This window comes from Cupressus sempervirens, chromosome 4 (assembly GCF_028749045.1).
Source record: "Cupressus sempervirens isolate cs-2001-9-10 chromosome 4, ASM2874904v1, whole genome shotgun sequence".
In the NCBI taxonomy this organism is placed as follows: Eukaryota; Viridiplantae; Streptophyta; class Pinopsida; order Cupressales; family Cupressaceae; genus Cupressus; species Cupressus sempervirens.
In genome coordinates, this window is record NC_143121.1 from 895,608,593 (window position 1) to 895,633,939 (window position 25,347).

At 35.8% G+C, this 25,347-nt stretch overlaps 1 protein-coding gene across 7 annotated transcripts in view; it reads left to right on the plus strand.

The window, feature by feature from the left end:
* Nucleotides 1-3,323: 3,323 nt before the first annotated feature.
* LOC149564282 (uncharacterized) overlaps nt 3,324-25,347 on the plus strand; it is a 71,764-nt gene continuing 49,740 nt past the window's right edge. The window contains exons 1-4 of one of the 7 annotated variants that reach the window (XM_089827331.1): nt 3,324-3,794; nt 20,879-21,001; nt 21,418-21,507; nt 22,957-23,070. In XM_089827331.1, coding sequence (XP_089683457.1) covers nt 3,524-3,794; nt 20,879-21,001; nt 21,418-21,458 — 435 coding nt within the window. In that variant the 5' untranslated portion in view covers nt 3,324-3,523 and the 3' untranslated portion in view covers nt 21,459-21,507; nt 22,957-23,070. Of the gene's footprint in view, nt 3,795-20,878; nt 21,002-21,417; nt 21,508-22,956; nt 23,120-25,347 lie in introns of all 7 variants that reach the window. The other 6 variants (XM_089827332.1, XM_089827333.1, XM_089827335.1 and 3 more) reach the window with 6 other exon arrangements.

Sequence of the window (25,347 nt, forward strand, 5' to 3'; positions counted from 1 at the left end):
AAGCCCTTAGGGCATGTTTTGAAGTTTATTTTCTTTGCACTGTTTGTACTAGCTTATTTTCTCAGTTAATATAATTTTCCCTTTCTGTTGGTTCCATTCTGTTCTTGGGTTGTGTCCCCATCAGAAAGCACAAGTGATTTCAATGATATAAAGTATCAATTGACTCTCGATCCCCATAAATGTCAAGAAATTGTAACATTAGGGTTACAATGTTCAGTAAAAGATTTTACCTACCACAAGACATGTGTGATTAATGCTCCAAAGCATTTTGCAACAATATTTTTTTTTGTCTTTCATCAACAAGTTGCACCTTCTCTTAATGTTAACATCTCCTCTCCTTATTTGCATGTCTACTATTTTAGACTAGGGGACTAGTTTATGAATATGTCTTTCATCATCTAACCCCTTCTAAGCTTCGCGGACTTAGTTAGTTTGTGACTTCTCACCACTGACGAGTGAGTTTGTAATCTTATCTAGCTTTGCTTCAACCACTTCACTCCTTTTTTTTTCACTTGGTGGCAAAGTCCTTTTCCAACTATTCCATAGTCTTGTTCTTCTCTTTTTTCATCGCGGACTTGCTGCCTTGTCTTCTACTACATCTGCATTATCTCGCAAGATGACCAATCTTGTGGGAGACGTAATAGGTCATATCGAGTTATTGCGTTTGCATTGATGACTAATCTTGTGGGAGATGTAACATGTTATACTAGTACCTTTTTATGATCTGGTGTTGTTCCTTGGGTTCATCCTCAACTTGCATTGAGTTGTAGGATGACCTTCATTTTTGTAGGTCATGCAGATCAGTGTGGAGAATTTGTCCCTTCCAATGACATTGCCTTGGGAGATTTTTGATTGTCTCTGGCTCTTATTTTGCAGTCTTATGCTCTATGCCCATACTTGTTGTAATAATAGAAATGCCCATCTATTATTTTCTCCTTAAAATGAGAAATACATTATTGTGTAGTATGGCCATAGAGGTGGCAATTATTGCAGTACCCTTCATAGGTGCACTACTAAACATGTGTAATCTTCTCAAACCAACATGCACTAGATGTGTGCCCTTTCTTACCATAGAAATGACAAGGGGGTTTAATAGTACCCTAACCTTTTGGAGACATGCTTCTTGATCTACTATTGTTTAGGTTTTTTTCTCCAGAAGTCTCTCCCTCTTTAGTCTTGTTGTCACCTCAAGTAACCAAGAACGATTGTGCTCTTATTTCTCCTTTGAGCCTTCAATTGCTCATCACTTTTCTCAAATCTCTCACTAAATATCCTTAGCTTTATATTTCACTCATTTGTGCCTCAGCTCTTTAATGATCTTGACTACTTACTACGTCAATTCCACAAACTGCTCCATATTGGGATGGTTGCACTCCTCTATCTTCAGTCGATCCTTTCTCCTTGCTACTACTTCAGCTTGGACCTTTGTTGTGATGGTAGAAAATTTCATTTCAACCTATATCAACCTCTCTAGTTAGGTCTTCTTTCTCTTTGTTCAGCTGAGTGATGGTTCCCTTTAGCTGACCATTCTTAGTCATCAAGTCAAAGATGACTTCTTCTGACTCCTCCAAAACACTACGTTCCTAAGATGTTGAATGAACTCTTGACTTTCGTTGAGCTTTTTCACAACTTCTATCTCTTGGTCAAGGACTTCATGGGTTTTACCTTTAGGTCTTTGATCATGTCCAAGGCTTTCTTCCAATTGTCTTCTTAGCGATGCCATTGGATCTTCCCACAAATTGTTAGACTTGTTGCAACAAGGATCTGTGCTCTTATACCAATTGTTGGCCATAATTAGTACTGAGAGGGGAGGTAAATTAGTACCTTCTTTAAAACTTATTATTCTTCTAACTACTTTGACTATCTTTAATGTAACCCATTTAATAGCTAAAGCCAGGACAAATGCAGTAAGGTAAAAGCAACTAAGTTCAAACACAAAAAAAACATTCATCAAGTCAACAAAGATATTTTTGTATGTTGAAACCCTTGGTTAAAAAACCACAGTGGGGATAATATACTCACTAGCCCTTATAATGCATTTAAAGGGTTACCCTGTTAGGAGTTACAAATGCTTCCATTGGAATCACGTCCTGTTAGGATTACCTATAACCTGTCTAGATTACAAAAGCCTATGAAAGCTACCTTGTTAGAGGATTTACAAATCTCCTTATGAGAGATGCATAGTTAGAGGATTTAACAATAAGCTTGCTAATGAAGCTTGTCCTATTGAGAGCTACAACTAGATGCAATGGTAAGAAAGCATACTACTGTATTTAGACCTTAGATGTGAGACTGTCTTGTCATGTAGATATCCACTTCATATCCTAAAAAATGCACTAATCTTCTCATTCATCTGATGAGTCCTCTTTGTCTCACCTCTTCCCTTGGTTGGCTGTAGTTGCACTCTCTGACTCAGCAACTTCTCTCCTTTTTGGTCTCAATTGTGTATGGTCTTCTACACACACTTCTCTCTTTCTTTTTTCTCAGCCTCGTGACAACCAATCTCTCCAACCAACCAAAAACAATACATTCCCTTTAACTGCTTATACATTTAATGTTGTTAGGGCACAATTATGCATAATAAATTTATCTTGCTCATTTTCAAATTCAAATTTTGAATTTCATGTCTGGTTTGTTCACAGGAAACCTATGACCCCTATGCCTAGGGCCTAGACTAGTAGCCCTGCTAGTCCTTGTGTGAACCAATGGTGGCCTTCGTCCTTGCCTACCTTTGCCATTTTGCTATTAACTATTGTCACATACATGGTGACTCATTCTGTTGGTGACTTGGATCAACTATCCTTAATGTTCAACTATATGCGTTGACATAGGCATGCCATAGTGTATACCGATTTGCTCATTGACAGGTAATCATCAACTTCTTTCTTTTTCTCCTTCTTTCAACCGATTGTCAAGTAGTTTGCCAATCAAAGACATTGACCATCAATGACAACACTTTATACTTCTTTCAATCTTTGGGCCAAAGAGACTTGTAATATCAACAAATTTCATTACTTATAACTTATTTTTTTATAAGCATTTGCCATCAATTAAAAGAAAATAGATTTAACTACAATTAAAAGATAATATGTATATTATTCAATTTTGAACAAATTATACATTGCTTATCACATCTAAAATGAAATTGGAAAAACAAATTTAATCTAATTAGAAACTATGATTGTTTTAGTTAAGATATATATTATTATCATAATTAACATTGTACTTAGATGCAAATACTAATTTTTTAAAATTGTAATTTAAAATAAGATTTATCCGCTCATTGTTATTTTGCAACTGCTAATATAAATCATTTCATGCTTCATGTGGTTTTACTATCACACTTCTATTGCTAAGTCAAAATTCAGATCGATATCTTTATTTTTCGAAAAATGACTATGGAATGTACGTTGATATAGAACCCACTAAAACTTCTGAGCTTCTTTATCTACCGAAGACATTGCAACACACATTTTAGAGACTGGATGCATAAAACCCTTTAAACCCTAGTTAAGTGTCGTCAATGGCGTCCCGTCGCGGAGCATTTTCGTTTTCAAGGCATGCAAGGTCTGCATTTAACTCATTCAGAAATTCTTCTGCTGCTGCATCTCAAACAACCAGGGCTGCCCGTAGAACGAAAAATCTGTTCGAAAATGGCAGCGGAAATACGACCAGGCGAAGATTTGCAGAAACAATGATTCCCCTGCACAATGCGGTTGCATCTGCAAAACTGGTCACTCAGCTAAGCGTCAGCTCTCGGAGTTCTCGTGCGCTCTCTCTTGGTACCCTATCATGTTCGTTTTCATTGGGAATAAAATAAAAAATGTTAGTCTCGCTGATTTTTGTTTTTGAAGTAAGCTGATAATGTTATTCGTGGGCTAGGCTAAGAATGAGCTTGGTATAGGGGATTCATTCCTCTTAGCAATCTTCACTCGATACGCCGAAAAATACTAATAGAATGTGTTTTGCTTTGAAAATGTTGTACTGCTACGTAAAATTCGGCCAAGGATTCTTTGTTTGATATGCTCAATGAATATTTGTAAATTTGAATAAGCATTTCAATTAAAATGTAAACTATATTCAATCACACTAAGAACTTTTGTCAAGGACAGTCACGTTTCATGTAAAATACACATCCATTCACACATGTTATCTCGTAAAAATCTTTGGATGTACAATTTAATTTTCGATGCGGAGTAAACCTATTCCAAGCTCTTATGTATAAGAATTGGTATCAGAGCCATATTACTTTTTCGTGTGCAACTGATTAATGCAACAGCTGAATCCTGATATAAATATCAGCCCGTTTTAAAAGTTGGACTAAAATCCATATAAATTAAACGTTTAAGCCACTTTGGCTCAGACTTATGAAGAAACGACATATTCCAGAATTTCTTGAAGGATGTAAAGAGTTTTCTAAATGCCTTGGAAAAACTTAAAAGGGTGGAAAATCGGAAGTGGTAGGGATAGAAAGCCTGCAAAGAGACACGATTTTTCTATTTTTCATTTTAAGTACATTATTAAGATAACGTACCTATGCAACAGCAAGTAATCAAGAATGAGAAACTACTACTTGGTCAGCCTTTCAAACATGCTTCAGGAGTAATCTTCTATAATCCTTTATAGAGAAAGTAATATCCTTGGAAAAAGACATATCCCAACCAATTTCATTGAATCCAAGCCTTTTCAACTTGAGTTTTGAGCCTTGGCTTAAATGTTGAGTTGCAATTTAGGGTTCAGGTTTGAGAACTTGGTTCGCCAGAATAGAGAAATATTGAAATGGGGTTTGGGTTTCTTAGTACAAAAACACTATTGTTTTATGTAAATATATTTATGTAGCTGAGAAGCGTGAATTATAATTAGCATGTCACTGAAATAATGATCAATTAAGCTTAATAAAGGTTAAAATAAACTTTTTTAAATATGAAACAAAAGACTAAAACTAGTAAACATTCTAAATAGGAACTAACGATGAAATGCAAAGATCCTAACTGAATGACCATTATAGAAACATTACATAATTAGTTAACACCTTCCCTTAATGGTCATTCTACTAACTACCCTATAGAAGATTGACATAATTTGCAGGTTGTCTGACCATGAGTGCGTACAAGGCTGCCTGTTTCTCTTCAAAGTGGTCTGTAACATGAGCCTACTGTTGAGGTCCTGCTTGGTGCTGCAGAACTTATGGATATGACCAAATTTACCATATTGCTTCCAAGATGATGCAGGGTAACAAATCTAGTCCTCCCTTATAAGAGACAACAAGATCAACTTCTAAAAAACCTCAATTGTTATTGATTAAAAAAAGGAAAAATAAAACTCAGAAACCACGATTAGAACAGCAACATGAGTTTTTGGAAAAATTATCAAACCCTCGATGCAATTCTGAGATTAAACTTAAAAAAAATTCCAGTATGTTTGCAGGAACATTGTTCAACCTAGAAACCCTAGGTGCAACCCAAAAGAAATTGCAAGGAACCATGATTTATGTAAAAAGAAATGTCAGAACATTTTGTCGAGGATGGAAAGCCATGTTTCTGTTTAACAATTGTCAAAAACTTCGTTTTGAAAATGATAAAAACCCACAATCTTCAAAAAATTGTTAAAAACCAACAATCCCACGACAAAGAAAACCATGACTTTTAGGAAAGTTTGAGCAAAACCTTCTTAGATCAGGGAAATTACGATTTTTTGGGGCAAAAAAGTGCAAAACCTTCCATTGGTCATGAAAACCATTGTTGTGCAGTCTGCAGCACTGAAAAAGTACATTGTACAATCAAAAAACATTTGTTTGCACCAATTAAAAAAACCATGGTTTCTGATTAAAAAAATTGCAAAAAAGTACCTTGCAGATCTAAAAAGAAATTTGCAGAAACCTTGATTTTTGTTCTTGAAAAATTGCCAAAAAGCAGTAAGAGGCTACAATTTTTGTTGGAGCATAAAACTGATTAAAAACCCCGCTTTAGAAAAAATTGATTTTCATTGAAGCAAAAAATTGATCAAAAAGCCCTTGATGCGGATGCAAGTACAAAGAACCCATTCCCTTGACCAGCCTTTGTACGGTAAAAAGAAAATGTAGCAGGGCACAAGTGAACATAAATCCTAGACATTGCCTTCACAGAAATAAACTTCAATTGCACAGTAAAAAAATCTCTTGAACAAAAAAACTTCACATGATTGTCAGAATAAATTGCTAAAATCTGTCAATTGCACAGTAAAAAATCCTCTCGAACAAAAAACTTCACATGATTTTCAGAATAAATTACTAAAATTCTTCAAAAAAACCTTGACTTTCAGAAAAATCAAAAACTCCTTCCGAAACCCTCAATTTGAGAAAATGTGAATTCAGAAAACCTTTATTTTAGTTTTATCAGAAAAAAATGATTTTATAAAAAATGGGTAAAAAATCTTATATAAATTTTGAAGAAATCATTAGGTATACCTTGCTTTTTTCTGTAAAATTAATTAAAAAACTTCCGAAAACAAATTCTGAGCATTGCGACTATGAATTTTTAAAATTCGTCAAAATGCTAACCTTTGGGCTTTGGTAACATGAAATTGTAATCGATGGATATTCAATAATTGCAAAGGACATGCAAGCTCCATAAATAGAGATTACGTGCAAAGTTTCTAAAACAGAAACAGAAGACTTAAAAAAAACATTCTAAAAAAGAACTAACTAGGAAATAGAAAGATCCTATCTAAATGAACATTGCAGAAACATAATATAATTACTTCAACAGTCATATAATTTCTTTCGAGGCTCTTTTTATAACAACCAAACAAATTGTTCCTTGGAACAAGGCTATCGCCCTTGCCATCTCTTCATTTCAACTGAGTCCTCTATTTGCAAATGTTTGGTCATTTAGAGAGACAAACAATATACTTTTCAGACATCATTTTATTAGATAGAATTAACATAGTAAATGTTACAAGATTCAAGAAGAGTTGGTAGATTAACGGATTTCCGGATGATTAATTCATTAATAGAGGAACAAATGTGTTCCTTATAAAGAATTACAAGGACGTTGTTTCTAAAAGGAACAACGTAGACTGAAGACGGAATTAGAAACAAAACTAGAGACAGGATAGGAAACATTCCTATCTGGACTGAAGGAAAAAGAGACGGAATAGGAAACATTCCTATCTAGACTGAAAGACGGACTACAGACAAGTAGTTGACTATTATAGAAAGTATAAGATATTATCTTAATACCCTCCCTTAATGGTCAACGTACGGATGTCAGAACATTCTGTGATAACTGAGACCCTCCCTGGATCTACAGAATGCTGAAACCAAGAAGCTTTGCCAGAAGAGTGCTATGACCCAAAATAAGTTGCAATTACAAAACTTCGTTTTTGTGGAAAAAACGGTAAAACCCAGAATCTCACGCAACCTTGCGTATTACAGACAACTTGAAATGATTTTTGAGGAGAAAATCAACAAACCCATAAAAAACAGAAACAGATTTAGAAGGCGAAGAATGCAGCTTCGCCTTGATCAGGAAACTTAACAACTTGTGCTGTTGGCTGGGAAGCATTTTGCCTTGCTTGGGCAGCCAAACGTTTCCGGCACTCGAATTTCATATGGCCGAACTTGTGACAGTAATTACACTGTACATTTTGCTTCGTAGAGCCATCCAAGGATTGAGCAGAAGGTTGATGTTGGGAAGGCTGAGAAGACTGATGGTTGCCAATGTTCTGTTGAAAGGATTTTGCAGCAAAGGCTTTCTCAGTGGAGGTGGAACTGGAGCTGCTACCAAATTGTTGTTTCCACCGATCTTGCTGCAGCAGCAGGGTGCAGAGATCAGTGAACTTTAGATCAACACCAGTAGATGTGATGTTGAGAGTCTCGATAAAATGTTCATAGGATTTTGGTAAACTCCGAAGAGTGATTACCACAATATCCTCTTCCTCCATCTTGTGACCGATGGCAAGTAATTGATCACGGATTTCCTGAATCCGATTCAGGTGTGCCTGGAGCGAGGTGCGCTCATCCATGACAATATTAAACAGAGTTTTTCAGAAAGAAGGCTCTGCTCTTGTCGGAAGTCTCATGAAGACCTTTTAGATGTGTCCAGATTTTGGCAGCTGTGTTGCCGGATGGAATCTGAGAAAGCTGGTCATCAGCTACGGATAGTTTGAGAAGCATTACTGCGTCTCGATTGTTCAGATCCCATGTATCTTGATCAGGACTCGGAGAAGTCGGACGCTGTGTAACACCTGAAACAAGTTGAGTGGTGTTGCGATATTCGAAGATTGCGATGATGCGCTGCTTCCAGGTTCCATAATTGTGACCATTGAATTTGGAATTATGTTCGAGCAGAATATTTGTCAGAGATGCCATGGCACGTTTTTCAATGAAAACTGTGAAAATCTATGAAGGCACGTTCTTCGAGGCAAAAATACGAAAGACCCAGAAGAATTAGAGAATGACCCAGAAGAGAGCTCGAAAAACCTAGAAGGAATTTGCTGTCGTTTTCTAGATCCACTGGCTTGAAAATCGAGGCACAAAAATCGAGGCACCTAGAAAAAATGGACGACAACCCAGTTGAGCTCTCGAAAAACCCACCAAGAATCTGCAAACAAAATATTTTTTCGACCCCAAAAATTAGGGTTTCGAAAAAAAAGGCCCTGGCTGAAAAAAGCTTGAAAAAAAACTTCAGATTTCTTGATAAAAATGGCAGATTTTTCTTCAAGGATCAATGTGCATGGACAAATGGGGCTAGAGCGTGCTGAACAAACACCAAAAAACGGCGTGAGTTTGCAGAGCCGAATGCAGAAAACCGTCTGCAAAAAAAAATACGTTTTTTTAATTATTGCTCTCGTCTTTCACTGGCAGAGGGTCTCGGTTTTGCTTTTGCCCTTAAAAACTGCGGACTTGAATACGCAAGCCATCTCTAACTGAGCTGAAATCATAAAACTCGTCATTTTTTTTTAGCACAAAAAAAACGAGAGTTCCTCAGCCACAAACGCGAGTTCAAAAAACACGAGTAGGAAAAAGAAAATTGCGAGTTGCAGATGAAATCGTCCACGATTTCCCTCAATTTGCAGACCTTGCAAAAACAAAAAAATCTTCCCACGATTTTCAAAAAAGAGACCTAGCTGGATTTCGAAAAATTTGAGCAAATAATTTCAAATGAAATTATAAATTTTTCAAAAAGTTCAAGAACTAGGCTCTGATACCATGTTACAAGATTCAAGAAGAGTTGGCAGATTAACGGATTTCCGGATGATTAATTCATTAACAGAGGAACAAATGTGTTCCTTATAAAGAATTACAAGGACGTTGTTTCTAAAAGAAACAACGTAGACTGAAGACAGAATTAGAAACAAAACTAGAGACAGGATAGGAAACATTCCTATCTGGACTGAAGAAAAAAGAGACGGGATAGGAAACATTCCTATCTAGACTGAAAGACGGACTACAGACAAGTAGTTGACTATTATAGAAAGAATAAGATATTATCTTAATAGTAAAAACAATTGTTGAGAAAAGATATGCCAATTCTTCGGAAGAGACGATTGTCTTGGATAGAATGCAGGTCTTATTGAATCAGAAGATTGTAAGGATTGGAATACACAGGTGGCTGAGGAAAAAATTTAGTAGAAAACTTAAATTTTGCCAGTATGATTTTTACATACTACTGTTGATGACTCAAACATTAGATAGCTCACAAATCAACAATGGACCAGAGGAAGAAGCAGGAAATCTCTCGGATGGGCTCATCTTAGATTAAACTTTAAAATATGGTTCGGATACACTTTCCATATAGATGGCAGCGTTGTCTTTGAAAGATACACTTTCCATAGCTCGAGGACTATTTCCAAATTTTGACCACAAACATGAGTCCCATTTTATCAAGCATAGAGTTTTCAAGCAAGCAAAACCATTATTAGGTCTCAGGGATCACATAGATCCATGCTAAGAATGCTCTTGATATATTTTGTCCCTCCATGAGACATGCCTCATCAATTGAACACTAATAATGGCACTGATTCATAACATATCATAATCATTCATTACTTGTTATGAAGTAATTGGTAAAATACATGCTTGTTATTAACAAAGACCATGTAACAAACGGTTTTCATAACAAAAACAAAGACAATCTATATAAAAATTTTCCAACATTCATTGAATAGATAATTGAAATCCCTTTTGATATGACATTAACTGTTTAAACAATCAACTGAAAATAACCATAACCATATTAAAGATCATCTGAAAATATCTAGTTTAACGATTAACTGAAAATAAGTGTATTCATGATCATCTGAAATAACTTGATTAACGATTAACTGAAAATATCTATATTAATGATCAACTGAAATAACTAAGTTATCGATTAACTATCTTTTGTACATACAAGTAAGTAAATGCTTATCAAGAAAAGAAGAAAAGAAACATACTAGTATCTTCCGGAGGGTCTTTAGCTGGTTGTGCAAGCCTCGACTTTTGATCAAAGGAGAAGCATTGACATAGGTTTTACCTCCCAACCTCAGACCATACTTATCCCCACACAATCTATTGAATTAAAAAGACCCTCCTGTTACATCCCAATCTTTGACTTAATTTAAAATATAGCCATTGAGGTTCACGTGAAGTCAGTTGACAGTTTAATTTGTTATAATCTTGCGAAAATGGTAAGAAGGTTAGTCGTTATAATTTCATGTGAAGATAATATGCTAGATGATTATGTATCACAAATTCATGGAATTGAGAAGATGGTTAGCTATTGTGATTATTTATAATTAAATAATTTATTATGATGATTTAACTGCGGAGAATTCCCTTGTAGGAAGCATGTCGAAGGGGTGGAAGCATTGTCAGAAAAGAATTGGGCAGGAGCATTGCCATCATTGGGCAAATGGGTTAAGGACTTAGCAACCTGAAACAAGATACATCTCTGGGACCCGCATGAGCTATTTAGATAAATAATTTAATTAAAATAATTGAATTATAAAACGTACCTTAAGGATTTAACATGATCTTTCATCATATTATTATATTAGATATATCTATATACATGCATATAGATGTAAAAATGAAATGACACCATTATATTATAATAATTTAATTAAGTGTTGTCACCTCATTAATATATTTACATGTGCTTATATGAATAATAATATTCAAGATATAATAACGTTTGAATTTTAATAATATTCGAATTATAATAATAATCGAATTTTCTTTCCCATTCTTTTATTTTGTCCTTGTTTATAATCGATTTAATGCTTGGAAATTGACTATAATCTTTTCAACTTCTCTTTATTTAATTCTTCTTTCCTCTCTTTCATAATCGATTTATTTGGTAAATCAAAATGGCATATGTTTTCATAATCGGTGGAAGCCAAGGAGGTACGACCTTCCTTTTGTTTTTAGCCATGAACGAAATCCGACACTTTTTCTATATATTTTTTCGTCTACCTTGCCTTATGATGAGCGTTACCATCAACATTTTCCAGGCTTGCTACGTTTTCCTTCTAAGCCGTGAGACTCTTTCTCAGTCGAATTTTCATTTTGTCTGCACCCCGTATCTTTCTATCTCTTTCTTGCTCCACCAATGCTTGCATACCGCAACCCAAGTCTTAGAGTTAGCTGGTGAAACAACTTGCCATCAGGGATTTCGACCAAGGACGGGAGGAGCCACGTCCATACTGTCTGCAATCACAAACACTGGTCAAGATTTAATGCAACATAATTCATAAGAATTCCTTCTTGCTGAGCCTATATCCGACTGTAGTCAGCTACAAGAATATGACCTATGCATTTGTGTTTCATATTTCTCCATTTCTTGATTTGCTGTCGGCTACATTTTGATAGAGTTGAGTATAATGCAAATATGTTTTTCATATACATAACATCTTTTCTTGATTTGAATGCTCGACCATAGCCGAATATGCACTGCTAGGACTGTGAATAAGATAACACATGCATTTATTATAAATCTTCTTTTCTGAGTAGAGGTCCAAATACAACCAGTTATACTTTGTTGTAAGACAAGTACCTTGCTGTTAATCTCATGCAATCCCATAGAGTCACTGGGATCTTCTCATTATTACCTCTGCAAATTGATATATCATTTACGAATTTGAATAGTAGCTATAGCAATTTAAACGATTATATGAACCAACATCAAAAGCCATGCAATCATAATCTTCAAACAAGATTAGAATACTTGTAGATTCTCTATCACCTAGGATTCACTGGCAATGAAGGAATGAAAAGGTGAAGAGTTGGAATGAATTTGCAAGAACGCAAAGGAGAAATCATATATGATTAAATTAATTAAACAATAAATTCTGAAATCTTTAAGAATATCTTTTTCAAATCACAAATTGTTATAAGCTAGAACATATATGTTATTCACGAATTTGTTGGGAATAAGCAAACAAGCCAAATGCTCTGAGATTCGAACACCTAGGATTCACCAGCTTTATAGCCATGGATGAGGGTGAGGAGGTGAGATGGAGTTTGCAGCAACTTAGAAAATGAAAGTCAGATACTATACATTAAATCTAGAATAGTAATTATTTAATAACTCATGCATGTGTTGACATCTAGTCAAGTTTGTTATTAGTGACAACACTTATTCAGATTTTGTATGGCTACCGAGCTCATTGAACAGTCTACAATGTTTGCCATGTATTTCAGTAGCCACCGAGCACTACAGTTCCTACCGAGCATTTTAGTGGTTACCGAGTGAATTCAGTCAGCGTGAAGTTCAGCAGTTCAACCCGAGCACTTCAGTGGTTACCAAGCTTTACAGTTTCTACCGAGCTAGTAATTCATGTAAAGCGAAGTTAGTGTTAACCGAGCTATATGATGATTAGTGTTTACCGAGTGCAGTCATGGTAAACATGTAATTTTGTTTATACCGAGTTACATAGTATCTACCAAGTCACTAGTGCAGACTGAGTTGAAGACTGCATTGAAGTGATTAGTATGGACCGAGTTTCTGCTAGCGAGTGCATGATGATGCCGAGTAATGACAATGGATGCCAAGTATCAGAACTTCACCAAGTCAGTCTTCAGAACTTGAGTATCTACATATGGGCCGACTTTGTAATATTGGTGTTAACTTGTATGATGGCCGACTTTGTAATTATGTAAATTGGATTGGCATATATGTAATGCATTGTATCATATTCAAGAGTAGTGATAATAATGTGAAAAAGAAGCATGCGAATGTGAACCAGCAACAAACAAAGTGTATTGTAAGGCCATATCAGAAAAGGAGCAGTAGAGTCATATCTATCACATAAAGGTGATCAGTACTTCAAGGAATCTCTATCAGCAAATCAATTTTAAGTCAGAGATCTATTGTTTCATCCTAACAGGTGAACTAGTCCAAATCCTTTAACAAGGTAGACTTAACAGTCTTTTCTCAAATCTCTTTACCGAGTGCATACTTTATTGTAGTTTGTAAAACCTCCAACAAGGTGGATCTAGTAGTCTTAATTGCTCCTAACAGGGCAGATCATCAGAAGTGATCATTGTAAGCTTTAACATACCAACTTTATGCTGCAGTATTGAAGTTTTGTGGGTATCATCCCCACCCCAGTTTTACTTTCTATTTGGAAGGTTTCTGGGTCACCAAATTATTGTGTTCAAGTGTTATGAATGTTTTATGTTTTTAGTTTCTCATACATGCAGTTGGATCTGATATGATGAATTAAATAGTAATTGGATTATTGCAATTAAGATTTGAATTTGATAAAGTTTTAAAGGTTACTGATTCACCCTCCCCTCTCAGTAACCTAGCATAGTCTTGAATATTTCCAACAGCATGATCCCGTTATTGTAATCTCCTGCTGTCAAGTCGAGAGGTGTGGTCAGATACCAGGATGCTCAGTGGATGACAAGATGATCCCCGTCTATTCCGGGTAGGGAGGGCCTTTCTCATTAGAGATTTTGTGGGGATAAAGTTGAGGTTCGAGGTTGGGTGGTTAAGCCCCTAGCAATGTTTCACCTCTCCCCAAGATGTCGAACGTACGTCAGACAAAGATAAGCTATGCATTCAATTGTTTATCGAAAACGAGTATTATCACTTTTATATATGAGAAGGTAAGATTAATGAAGTTATTTCGTTGCTACAGTTATTTTACACCTAGATGTGAGAGATTTATGAATTGTTTTACATTTTTTATGAAGATCGAATATGAGCATAGCTTCTAATCTTGAGTATTTGCCACAGTTAAGCAATTGGAAGGAAATAAATGATACAGTGGTATCTGAAGCCCTAATTGATACAGTGGTATTTGAAGTCCTAATCGATACAATTTTTTTTGATGCCCTAAATGGTCCAGCAGTAATTGAAGCCCTAATTGATACAGTGGTATCTGAAGCCCTAAAAGATCCAATGGTATTTGATGCCCTAATGGTTACAGTGGTATGTGATGCCCTAATTTTATATAGTGGTATTTAATAGTAATCATCATTTGATTTTGATATAGAGATATTGAATGGTAGTCGTTACATGATTTTGTTATAGTGGTATTTGTGGACTAACCTGGGTGGTTGCAGAAGCATCCCTACTATGATTTTTGATTTCGAATTCCATGGTATGTGAACTTTAATTTCTATAGTAATTTCATTGATGGTGTTTTAAGTTCTTAGTTAAGAAAATTTTGATTAACTGATTTTAATCGTCAATCTCTTTCTTATGAATGAAACTGATTTAACTGTCTTCATAAGAAAAATAAATAATAATATCTGTAACTCTTTGAGAATGTTAGTTGTTAATTAAGACCCGGGAAAATGGGATGTTACACCTCCCTACCTCGGGATCAGGCTTGGGATGTTCTTAGTGCAACCACCTGAGCATCCTGGTCTTTAGAATGTTCGCACAGTTATGAAATAGACACGTCCACATAACTAACACCACAGACATCAAGTGATCAATAGATGACAAACATGCCTTTAAACTACCTTGGCCAAGGATTTCTGATGGGTTCAATGACCCAATCACCACCGCTCGATTTGACAACAAGTTACATTATTAGGATGAGCATGAGCTAAGTAATAATATGTTCTAATTCTTTATATCTGACTTTTATTCTCTGTCATTTGCAGATTTCATGTCACCTCTTCACCTTTCCATGGCTATACAACCAATGAATCCCAGGTGTCGATTCTTAGAGCAATTTGCTCTACCCATTGGTTCTCAACTGTTTCATGATTGATATAAATATATATTTCAACATATCACACTCTGTGATCTGAGTAAAATATTCTTGAAGATTGCAAAATTTATTGTTTAATTCTAATCTCTATTGGCATGATGATTTATGAATCCATACTATGGTTGCTTGGCTATCACTTGCCATGAACAAAGCTAAATTAAAAAGAAGTTCAATTTGAAAAATCAAACAAGATATCATCATGATAAATACTGAAATTTGCTGCTCTAAAATTCAATGTTATTACTCCTTTTATACAAGGAAATCAAATTGGAAAAATTGGTTTTGGTGTTTCGCATAACTTGGACAAATTGAAGATATTGTCTTGCTGAACACTTAGCTACTTCACCACACCTTACTTGCAAAGATCTAATCATAGCTCCAACCAAAATAACACTCACGATTTCTGGCAGAATGTCTGAATGGGCATGAAATCGTGGAAGAAGATACAGACTGATAATAGCAGAAATATCGACACAAGAAGAATATAATCGGGTGTTATGGGGGGCAGAAATGATTACTGGAAAATGTAGCACAAACAAGGCAGTCGGGTGTTTGAAAAAGATGTCCGCCTTCTTCTCCCAACTTCAATTTGGCTTCCGTAACATAAGAATATTTGTCAATTTAATACACCAAGTGTTTAATTGTTTATAAACAAGGAAAGAATAAAAATGGAAAAAGAGTTGGAAGGTTATAATTTGAATATTATTATAATTTATATTTATATATGTACATGTAAATATATTAGTGAGGTGGCATCGTTTTATTATAAGAAAATAATTTATCGGTACTACTTCATTTTTATATCTATATGTACGTACATATATATATATATATATTATAATAATATGGTGAAAGATCATTTTAAATCCTTTGAGGTACGTGATATATATTAGTTCAATTATTTTATGTCTCTTAAATTATTTATTTAATGGCTCATGCGCATCCCATAGATGTATCTTGTGTTCAAGTCATTAGGTCCTTACCAAATAAGTTTAAGGTCATACTTGTCAGTCCTGTTGACTGGACTAAGCAAGTGTCCCATTTCGATGATTCCGTTTAGCAATGCTTCCCCCTTTCATCTTCTCTTGCAATCACCCATGAATACACTTCCACCATAATAACAATTCCATAATAATTTTCATTTAAACATTTAAAAGACTTTAAATTATTAACCATAATTCCAAAATCAAGCAACTGCTAAACATTATATAACAATTAATGATTAACGACCATCTTCATTAACAATTAATACAACGGATATAAATAACTACCTACTTCACATAATCATGAAAGAAAAATCCGTTAAATCCAATGGCTATGAGCAAGTTTAAAATTAGGTCAAAAATTTGGGATGTAACAGACCAAGAAGTCTATATATACAAAAGAATGTAATGATGCTTCCTTAAGAAACAACCGTAAAGAATAGAAACTTTCTATTCTAGCTCAAAGAAAACTAACAGTTATCTATAGCTAACTAAATATTATAAACATTCTAATATTTACAATAGATTACAAACAAATAACCATTAACTAATAATAGAAGCTTATCTATTATTGTAATACCCTCTCTTAATGGTTAATCTATCCACAACACCAAGCTGTCCTCTTAATTTGACAAACTTATAAGGACCAAGAGGCTTGGTGAAAATGTTTGCAGTCTGATCCCTGGTAGGAACATTCTACAAGTCTATTGTCTTGTCTTCAACCATTTGTAGTATGGAGTGAAAGTGAACATCCACATGCATGGTTCTTTCATGGAAAACTAGATTTCGTGCTAACTTGATAACACCTTCGTTATCAACAAACAAAGTGGTTGGTCTTGCTGGTGACATCTGCATATCCCCAAGCATCTAACGAAGCCAAACAACTTCACAACCTGCCTTAACTGTTCCTTTGTATTCAGACTTGGTAGAGAAGAGAGAAACTGCCTACTTCTTACTGGTCCAGGTGACGACACCGGATCCCAAACTGGACACATATGCAGAAGTTGGCTTTTTATCGTCAACAAAGCCTGCCCAACTGAATCTGTGAACTGATTCGAGGATTAGAATTTCAAGAGTAAAGAAGTCCATAATTTGAAGTGCCCTTTAGATAACGAAGCACACACTTTGCTTCCATCCAATGATCAGCCTTGGGAGCTGCCATAAAGCATGAGATATAGCTGACTATGAAACTGATATCAGGCCTAGTAGTAGTACAATCAGACTTGGTTTATAACTTGAGACCTTTCTCCATAGTTGTAGATGTAGGCTTGCAATCCTACATACAAAATTTGTCTAAAAAAGCCCTGGCATATTTGGACAGAAAGATGAATACACTAGAATACTGCTGTCAAACCTCAACACCTAGGCAATAATGCATGAGCCCAATTTCGGTCATATCAAAAGACTGGCATAAATTCAGTTTGATTCCTTGAATCAAAGATGTCGAACTGCAAGTGATGATCAAATTATCCACATAAATAACCAGAAGGATGATGTTACTGTCAATAGTTTTGATGTACAAATTTGAGTCTAAAAAACTCCTCTAGAAGTCTTGATTATTAAGGTACTTATCAATTTTCATGTACCATGCCCGAGGGGCCTGCTTCAAGCCGTAGAGAGCTTTTACTAATCTAAGAACTTGATGGTCTTTATTAACAACCTTGAAACTAGGAGGCTGCGTCATGTAGACCTCTTCGTGGAGATCACCATTCAGGAAAACACTCGACGTCCATTTGATGGACCTTCCAGCCAAATTGTGCTGCCATGGCTAGGACTAATCTGATTGTGCTCATCTTTGCAGTAGGAGCAATAGTTTTCTCATAATCAATGCCCTGACGTTGAGAAAAGCCCCTCGCAACTAAACAAATTTGTACTTATCCAAAGTACCATCAGATTTGTATTTGATTTTGTAAACCCATTTGCAGCAAATGGATTTCTTCTCTGGTGAAAGATCAGAAAGAACCCGGGTGTTATTCTTTAGTAGACTAGTGTTTAGATGTCATGGCCTGGTCCCACGCTGGAATTCCTTTAGCCTAAGATTATGTTTGAGGTTCAAACACATATGAATGTTGGCCATGAGAGCAAAGTTAACGGGCTCTGTAGGTTTGCTCTTTTTCTGAGCAATTCTCCGATCAATAAACTCATCATCACGAAGATCAACAAGTGTCTTAGCCCACCACTTAGGTCGGAGAGGAGAACGACCAACATTAGTATCAGGAGATGCTTGGTGATTAGGTTCGTCATCAGAAGAATCTGGATCAAACTCAGGTGAAACATTTATAAATCGGGGTGATCTTGCAGGAGAAACTGGAGGTGTCTGTACAAGGATCACTTGAATAACCGGAGATACGGGAGCTACTGGAGCCCTCCCATCAGGTGCACCTAATGGAATGCTAACTCCCAAATCATGAGCCTTTATAGGTTGGTCTGCTGGATCATGAACAGGAAAAACATGTATGACTGATCCTTGCTACTCATCAAAGACTACATCACGACTGTACAGGAGACAAGATGTCTCAATGTCGATCAAGCGGTAGGATTTGTGAAGATTATTGTATCCAACAAGCATGAGTTTCTGACTTTTGGCATCCGACTTAATGTGTGACACATCAGGGATCCAAACAAGGGCAAGGGAGCCAAAAACCTTTAGGTGACTGATTTTGGGCTTGCGACCTGACTAGGCCTCATCCAGAGTCTTACCTTTGACCGCCACTGTCTATGAGGACCTATTCAAAAGATAAACTGCAGTGTTAACTACATCTGCTCAGAACTTCTTCGGAACATGTCTGTGTTCGAGCATGGATTGAGCCATCTCGGTGATTGTTTTGTTCTAACATTTAACTACACTGTTCTGTTGTGGTGTGTGGGGTGTGGTTAACTGGCGTTTAATGCCATGAGTATCCAAGAAGCTAGAGAATTCATTAGAACAAAATTCCTCCCCATTGTCTGATCTAAGAATAATAATAGATTTCCCAGACTCTTTTTCAATTAAAAGTTTAAATTTCTGAAAGATAGGAAATGCATATGATTTCTTTTTTAAGAAAATACACCCACATTGTTCTATTGAAATCATCAACAAACAACAAAAAATACTTGGACCCAAGAACAAAAGGAGTGGCCATAGGGCCGTAGATATCAGCATGAACAAGCTGAAGTACTTGAGAAGCTTGCCATGAATCGCCACTGGTGAAAGGTGTGTGATGTTGCTTCCCAGCCTGACATGCATTGCGAACTCCATGTTGCTTCCCAGCCTGATATGCATTGCGAACTCCATGTTGCTAAGTTTGAATCTTTGGATAACCAAGGACAAGCTCTTCCCGAGCAAGCTGAGAGAGATAATGCACATTTAAGTGCCCATATCGCTGATGCCAAAGTGTGCTAACAGAAGACCGTCGAGCAGCCATAGCTAAGTCCCGAGACTCACTCAAATCAATAAGTCGGAAAAGACCATGATCCTCAAGAACTAGTGCAACAATAGACTGAGTTGCCCTATCAGTGATGATACGATGATGTGAATTGAATGTGACATCTAAGTGGAGAATGTTGCAGCAACTAATTGTCTGAGAGTAGATTTAGCTCCATCCTTAGAACATAGTACACATCATGGAAAATGAGATTCCTCCCGATAGATTGAATCTGAATGTTGCCTTTACTGACAATGGTGTACTCTTCTCTGCCACCAAAAATCATAGAATCTCAGTGAGGCTGGTAGTCAGTGACTAGTCTCGACGATGGGTCAAATGATGAGAGGCGTCTGAATCAATGTACTAGGCAAACAACTTCACATGATTTGTAGGTCTTTCAGCGATGAAGGCAGATTTCATCTGCTCTGTGTGCTCTGCATTGTTTGCTTAGAGTGGGTAGCTAAGCGTTTTTGACATTCAACTTTCATGTGACCAAACTTGTGGCAATAGTTGCATTGAATGTTCTTTCGGGCTCTTTCTGAAGTTGGCGCAGAGGAATACTACTGAGAAGAAGGCTGAGACTCGCCTTTATCCTTTTGAAAGAATTTAGCAGCAAATGCTTGCTCTGTGGAGGTGGAGGTGGAGGTGGAACTGCTACCTAACTGATGTTTCCATTGATCTTGCTGAAGCAGAAGTGTGCAGAGATTCATGAACTTTAGATCAACACTAGAAGACGTGATGTTGAGAGTCTTGATAAAATGTTCGTAGGACTTTGGTAAACTCCAGAGAGTGATAACCACAATGTCCTCTTCCTCTATCTTGCGACCAATGACAAGCAACTGATCATGAATTTCCTGAATCCTATTCAGGTGAGCTACGGATAATTTGAGAAGCATCACCACCTCCCATTTATTCAAATCCCATGTATGCTGATCAACACTAGGGGCAATTAGACGATGTGTAACACCCAAACCAATCTGATCGGTTTTCGATATTAAAAAAATTGCTATTATCCGTTGCTTCCAAGTGCTACAATTCCGGCCATTGAATTTTGAATTGCTTTTGATTTAATGTCTTTTTGATGAAAAAAGAAAAGAAATTAAATAAATCAAATAAAAATAAATAAAGATTCCTTGTTTGCACATATTTTTAAGTGGTGGGTTTTCCCCTCTCACTTGCCTTTTTAGGGATTTATGCCACATTGCTCTTGAGGATGCATTCCTCTCCACACTTTCCTTTATAAGGAGCCCTCTCCTTCTCATTTTCATAGATCAAGATTTTATTGTTATGCTACAGGTTTGGAGAGCGATTTTGGAGGAGAGCTTGAGCACTTGAGCTTGGACATTGCGACTTCTCTTTTCTTGTCTTCTTCTCTCATGCATCCATGGCAATCCATTGAGATTACTCTTGCACTCGCATGTTAGATTAGATTTATATTTCCTTTCATCGAATAATCTTGCATTTGCATTTCCTTTCATAGATTAGTTTGCTTTCATGCGTTGTTATCATATATAATAGCTTCCATTTTCATTTGCATGCATATTTGATGATCATGGAAACTAACACTCTTGCTTTTCCTCTTTGAATCTCTCATTTTATGGTGTACTTGCACAAACACAAACTAGGTCTAAACAGAGGGTCTCCATTATAAACTTTTGCACTCCATGAATAGAGAGCTACGAGTCACCATTTGAGACCTCATTCTTGAGCAATCTTGGATATAATGATCATAGAAGTGTGTCAACATTTTAGCACACATTTTTGGCTCCCACCGTGGGGCAACCCACATTTACATGCTGGTTTTGGTTATTTTTGGAGCTAATTTCTTTGTGCAGATTTGTTTGGAGATGAAAACCCTAGATTTTCAAAGATTTGATCATATTTACCAAACGGCTTGGAGGTTCGGTCTAAATTTGTTTTTGCAGGTTGGCGACATATCAGCAAAGCTTCAGTAACATAATTTTTTTCTTTTAATTAAATAAAATTATTTTATTTATTTAAAAGGGATGTTTTCTTTTAATTAAATATGATTATTGATGAAATGATTAAACCTTGGGAAATATTGAAATAATTGAATTAATTACAATTTGATTAAGAAAATTGATTTGAATTGAAAATATTGTAAGGCATTGATTCAGGAAATTGATAAATTGATTCCATCATTTGATAAATTAAAGAATGGGGGCCCATAGTCTAGGCGACCATTTTAGGGTGCATACAACTACCTTCACAACTTTATTGCTTTGACCTTAATGTTTGCTCTTCTTCACCTAGTCACTTCAATTCCCATTAAGATCCAGGACGTCTTGCTGAGTGGAAATTTTGGTGATAGGGGAATTTCTCATAGCAGAATTCCTCTGATTAGAGGAATTCTGACCTGACTTAACGTGCATAAAACCTTCTTTTCTTAAACTCAAAATTTGCCCTTAACCTTGCCATTTCATCCTTAATTCCCTATTCAACTTGAGGGTTCAAGTGCACCAAGAAACTTGTTTTAAATGAAGGCAGGGTTTTCTGAATTTGAGGAATTTCATGGGGCAAAATTGCTTGCTAAGATTAGAGGAATTCCTCCTGCTCTTATTGTGTTCAAGTAACTTAGCTGATCTTGCCCTTAATCTTTGCTCATAGCTATCACTTGTCGAGTCAGCTGCAATCAAAATCTCTAGTTTGGATTGAAGATGTTTCTCACTCATGCTTGAAGTCTTACTTTGTTTCTCATTACTCTTTCTCAATCTGATTGACATCTCTCACGCAAGACTTAGCCTCTAGACCCATGCCTGGTTACCTCCAAATGACCTCAAGACTCCCTACTTAAGCCCATGGACCTCACTGATTTTGATCCTTCCTTCACTTCTCTGACTTTATCCAACTCCTATTCTAAGGTTTGGAGACTTGAAGCTGTTGCTATCTAAGGTCCTAAAGGCTGTTTACTCCTACAGCTGAAGTGAAAAGAGGGGCTCCCATTTGCAATGGGGTGATGGCGTGAAAACCTCACAACAAGACATCAATTTTAAATTCTAACACTTAGTTGGAAGCTTCAATGTTACCAGCCTAAACATAAACTAACTTTGAACTTTTAATGTTAGCTTATTTATCAGTTCTGTACTTACAATCAGTGCTAAATCATGTTTATCTCTAAAACATCAATTTCTGTCAGATACCGAGCCACCTAAACACAGTGACAGATCCTGAAAAGTAGTGAGGGATATGTAGAAATAGCTTGAATCAAGAAATAGGTTTGATGACAATCAGGTTATCTACACAGCTTTAAAAAATTTTTCTATCCATTTTCTGTCTTTCAAGTTCATAAAATTTAAATTATCCATTTTGTTATTTCTCCTTTAATGACACTGCTCTGCTATTATTTATTGCAGCTCTTCAGGGTTATTTTTATGCTTCCTATCAATTTATGCCAAGTGTCAGAGGGAATCTTTCTGATCTCAACCTAATTCTATGACCAATGACTGTTGGAAGTTGATTCAGTGAAGGCATGTATCAAATCTCTTTGCTGACATCTATTGGCATTCAATTATTATGGTAAATTTAGGCAATATGATTAGTCCCACAACATTCTGTTATAGATAAATTTTATGATTTCTTATTCCTCGTAGCTTTAAATTATTCCATGGATCTGGAACCCAAGTCTGGTAGAATATATATTCGAAAATTTAGATTTGTTTTTGTCAAAATTCAATGCTATTAATTCTTACCTCTGATTCTCATTCTGTAAATACTTGTTGTTGCATCGTAAATTCATTTGAATATGGTTTTACTGCAGAAAGACATGTTTTTGTTGGTCATCTATGTGTTTGCTGTCTATGAATAATCATTCTTTACACAGTCCTTAAAATTATGCCATTTTTCCTAATACCTGATCTCCTGGTTTGTTTCTTGTGACATTTGCTTATAGCAGATCTATGTTTCGTGAATTTTAAATTTTTGCTGAAGCATTTTGCATTAATGAAATGAAATTAGATACAGAATCTTGGGAATCAGATCAACTCCTTTATCTATGGAAAGATGAGAGGCAGAATATGATAAATACTGCTAACTTTTTAACAGAAAGTAGGATCTTCTTCTGTAGAACTTTCGATTCGAGGGCCATCTGGTTTAAGGCTGTCAAGCAAAGATAATTAATCTCCCAAGGATATTTGTTTTAAAAAATTTGCTCTCCAACTAAGAATTATCTGCTTGTATAATTTCTTAATTTTCAGTCTGACAAGGACACGAAAAATAATGAATTTTCACGTGTGCTCAAGTATTTGACGCTATGTTTTTCACTTCAATTGCAGTCTTAGAAATCTTAGTGGTCATTTGGCCAAGCTTCTCAATGTTTTTAGTGCCCTAATACTGTTGAATGTCCTGGACAACTGAGAGGGGTGGGTGGGGGTGAATCAGTTTTAACACAAGCCTTTTATCAATTTAACAGATCCAAAACAGGTAAATCAAATCTTGCACCACTTAACTGACAATGGTGTAAACATGAATAATCATGCACATGAAACATACTCAATGAACACCGGATTTTTACGTGGAAACCCAAAATGGGAAAATCGCAGAGGATGCTGATCCTCAAGTATAAACGCTGGTTAAGGTGACACCAATTAAGGTTACTTTTACAAAAGGGGGCTCATTGCTTGGATGCTTATTGCAGGTGGGTTCACTGCCCAGAAAGGCACACTGCCAGCATTACTACAAAGGCTTTATCGCCAGATGGCTCACTGCCAAGAGAAATACATGAATTCAATTCTTGCTAGGCTCAGATCTCAGCACTTGTTTGCAGCAAATCTGGTTAGGAATCTTTGCAACTTGCTTACAACATGCCGGTAGCAAACCGTTACCAAAATTTCCAGCATTTGTATCTGCCTTTATATTTGTTCACACCACTGGTGTATACACCAAATCAGCCTTGAAACACTTTGTTCAAGAAAAAGTTTCTCAATATGTTTCCTTCCAACCATCAACAAATAGGTGCTACTAGTTTCATACATTATTGTCATCTAAATTTGTCCAAAAAGGATTGCAGGAAACTAGTAGAAACTAGTGATGCTAATGGGAAAAATGTGCAACATGATGTGATTGTCTATGAAATTGACACGTGACGCTGAAGACACAACTAGAAAAGCTTGGTCAAAAGTTTTGCAAAGTCCCAAAGTTTTGCAGAGTCTAGAAGTAGCATAGGAGATAGGCAACTACAAACAAAAATTTCATCTCTTCCTACATTGAATATATTGTATAGCTTTATTGATACTACTTCTCTTCAACATTGATTTTGTGTTTGTATAAATTTCAAATATTTAAATTGTTGCAATGTGAAACATAATAAGATTGTAACAAAGTTGCCTTATTTATTGCGATATGATGTAAAAGAGCAAGGTAACAAAGTTTTGCCTTATTTATTTTGGAAAAAACAAAGAACTCTACAATAATCGTTATAATCATTTTAGGCTTGTCAATTATGACATGTAAGGTTTGATGATTAATCATATTGCTACATATCTATAAGGTTGTTCAAAATTAAATTAAATAGTTCATGCAATTCAGTTTCTAAGATCAACTTATATAAAATTGTTTTGGTATATACATGTGTATATATCATTTCACACATGTATATCAAGCCAACTTTGCATATAATTGTTTATTGAGTATATATAATAAAAAGGAACTTGAGAGTATTCTAGAAAATGAATTATCTTACTTATCAATTGATGAGACTAAGAGACTTTCTGATGAATGGTTCATAAGGCACAACACTAACTGAAGGT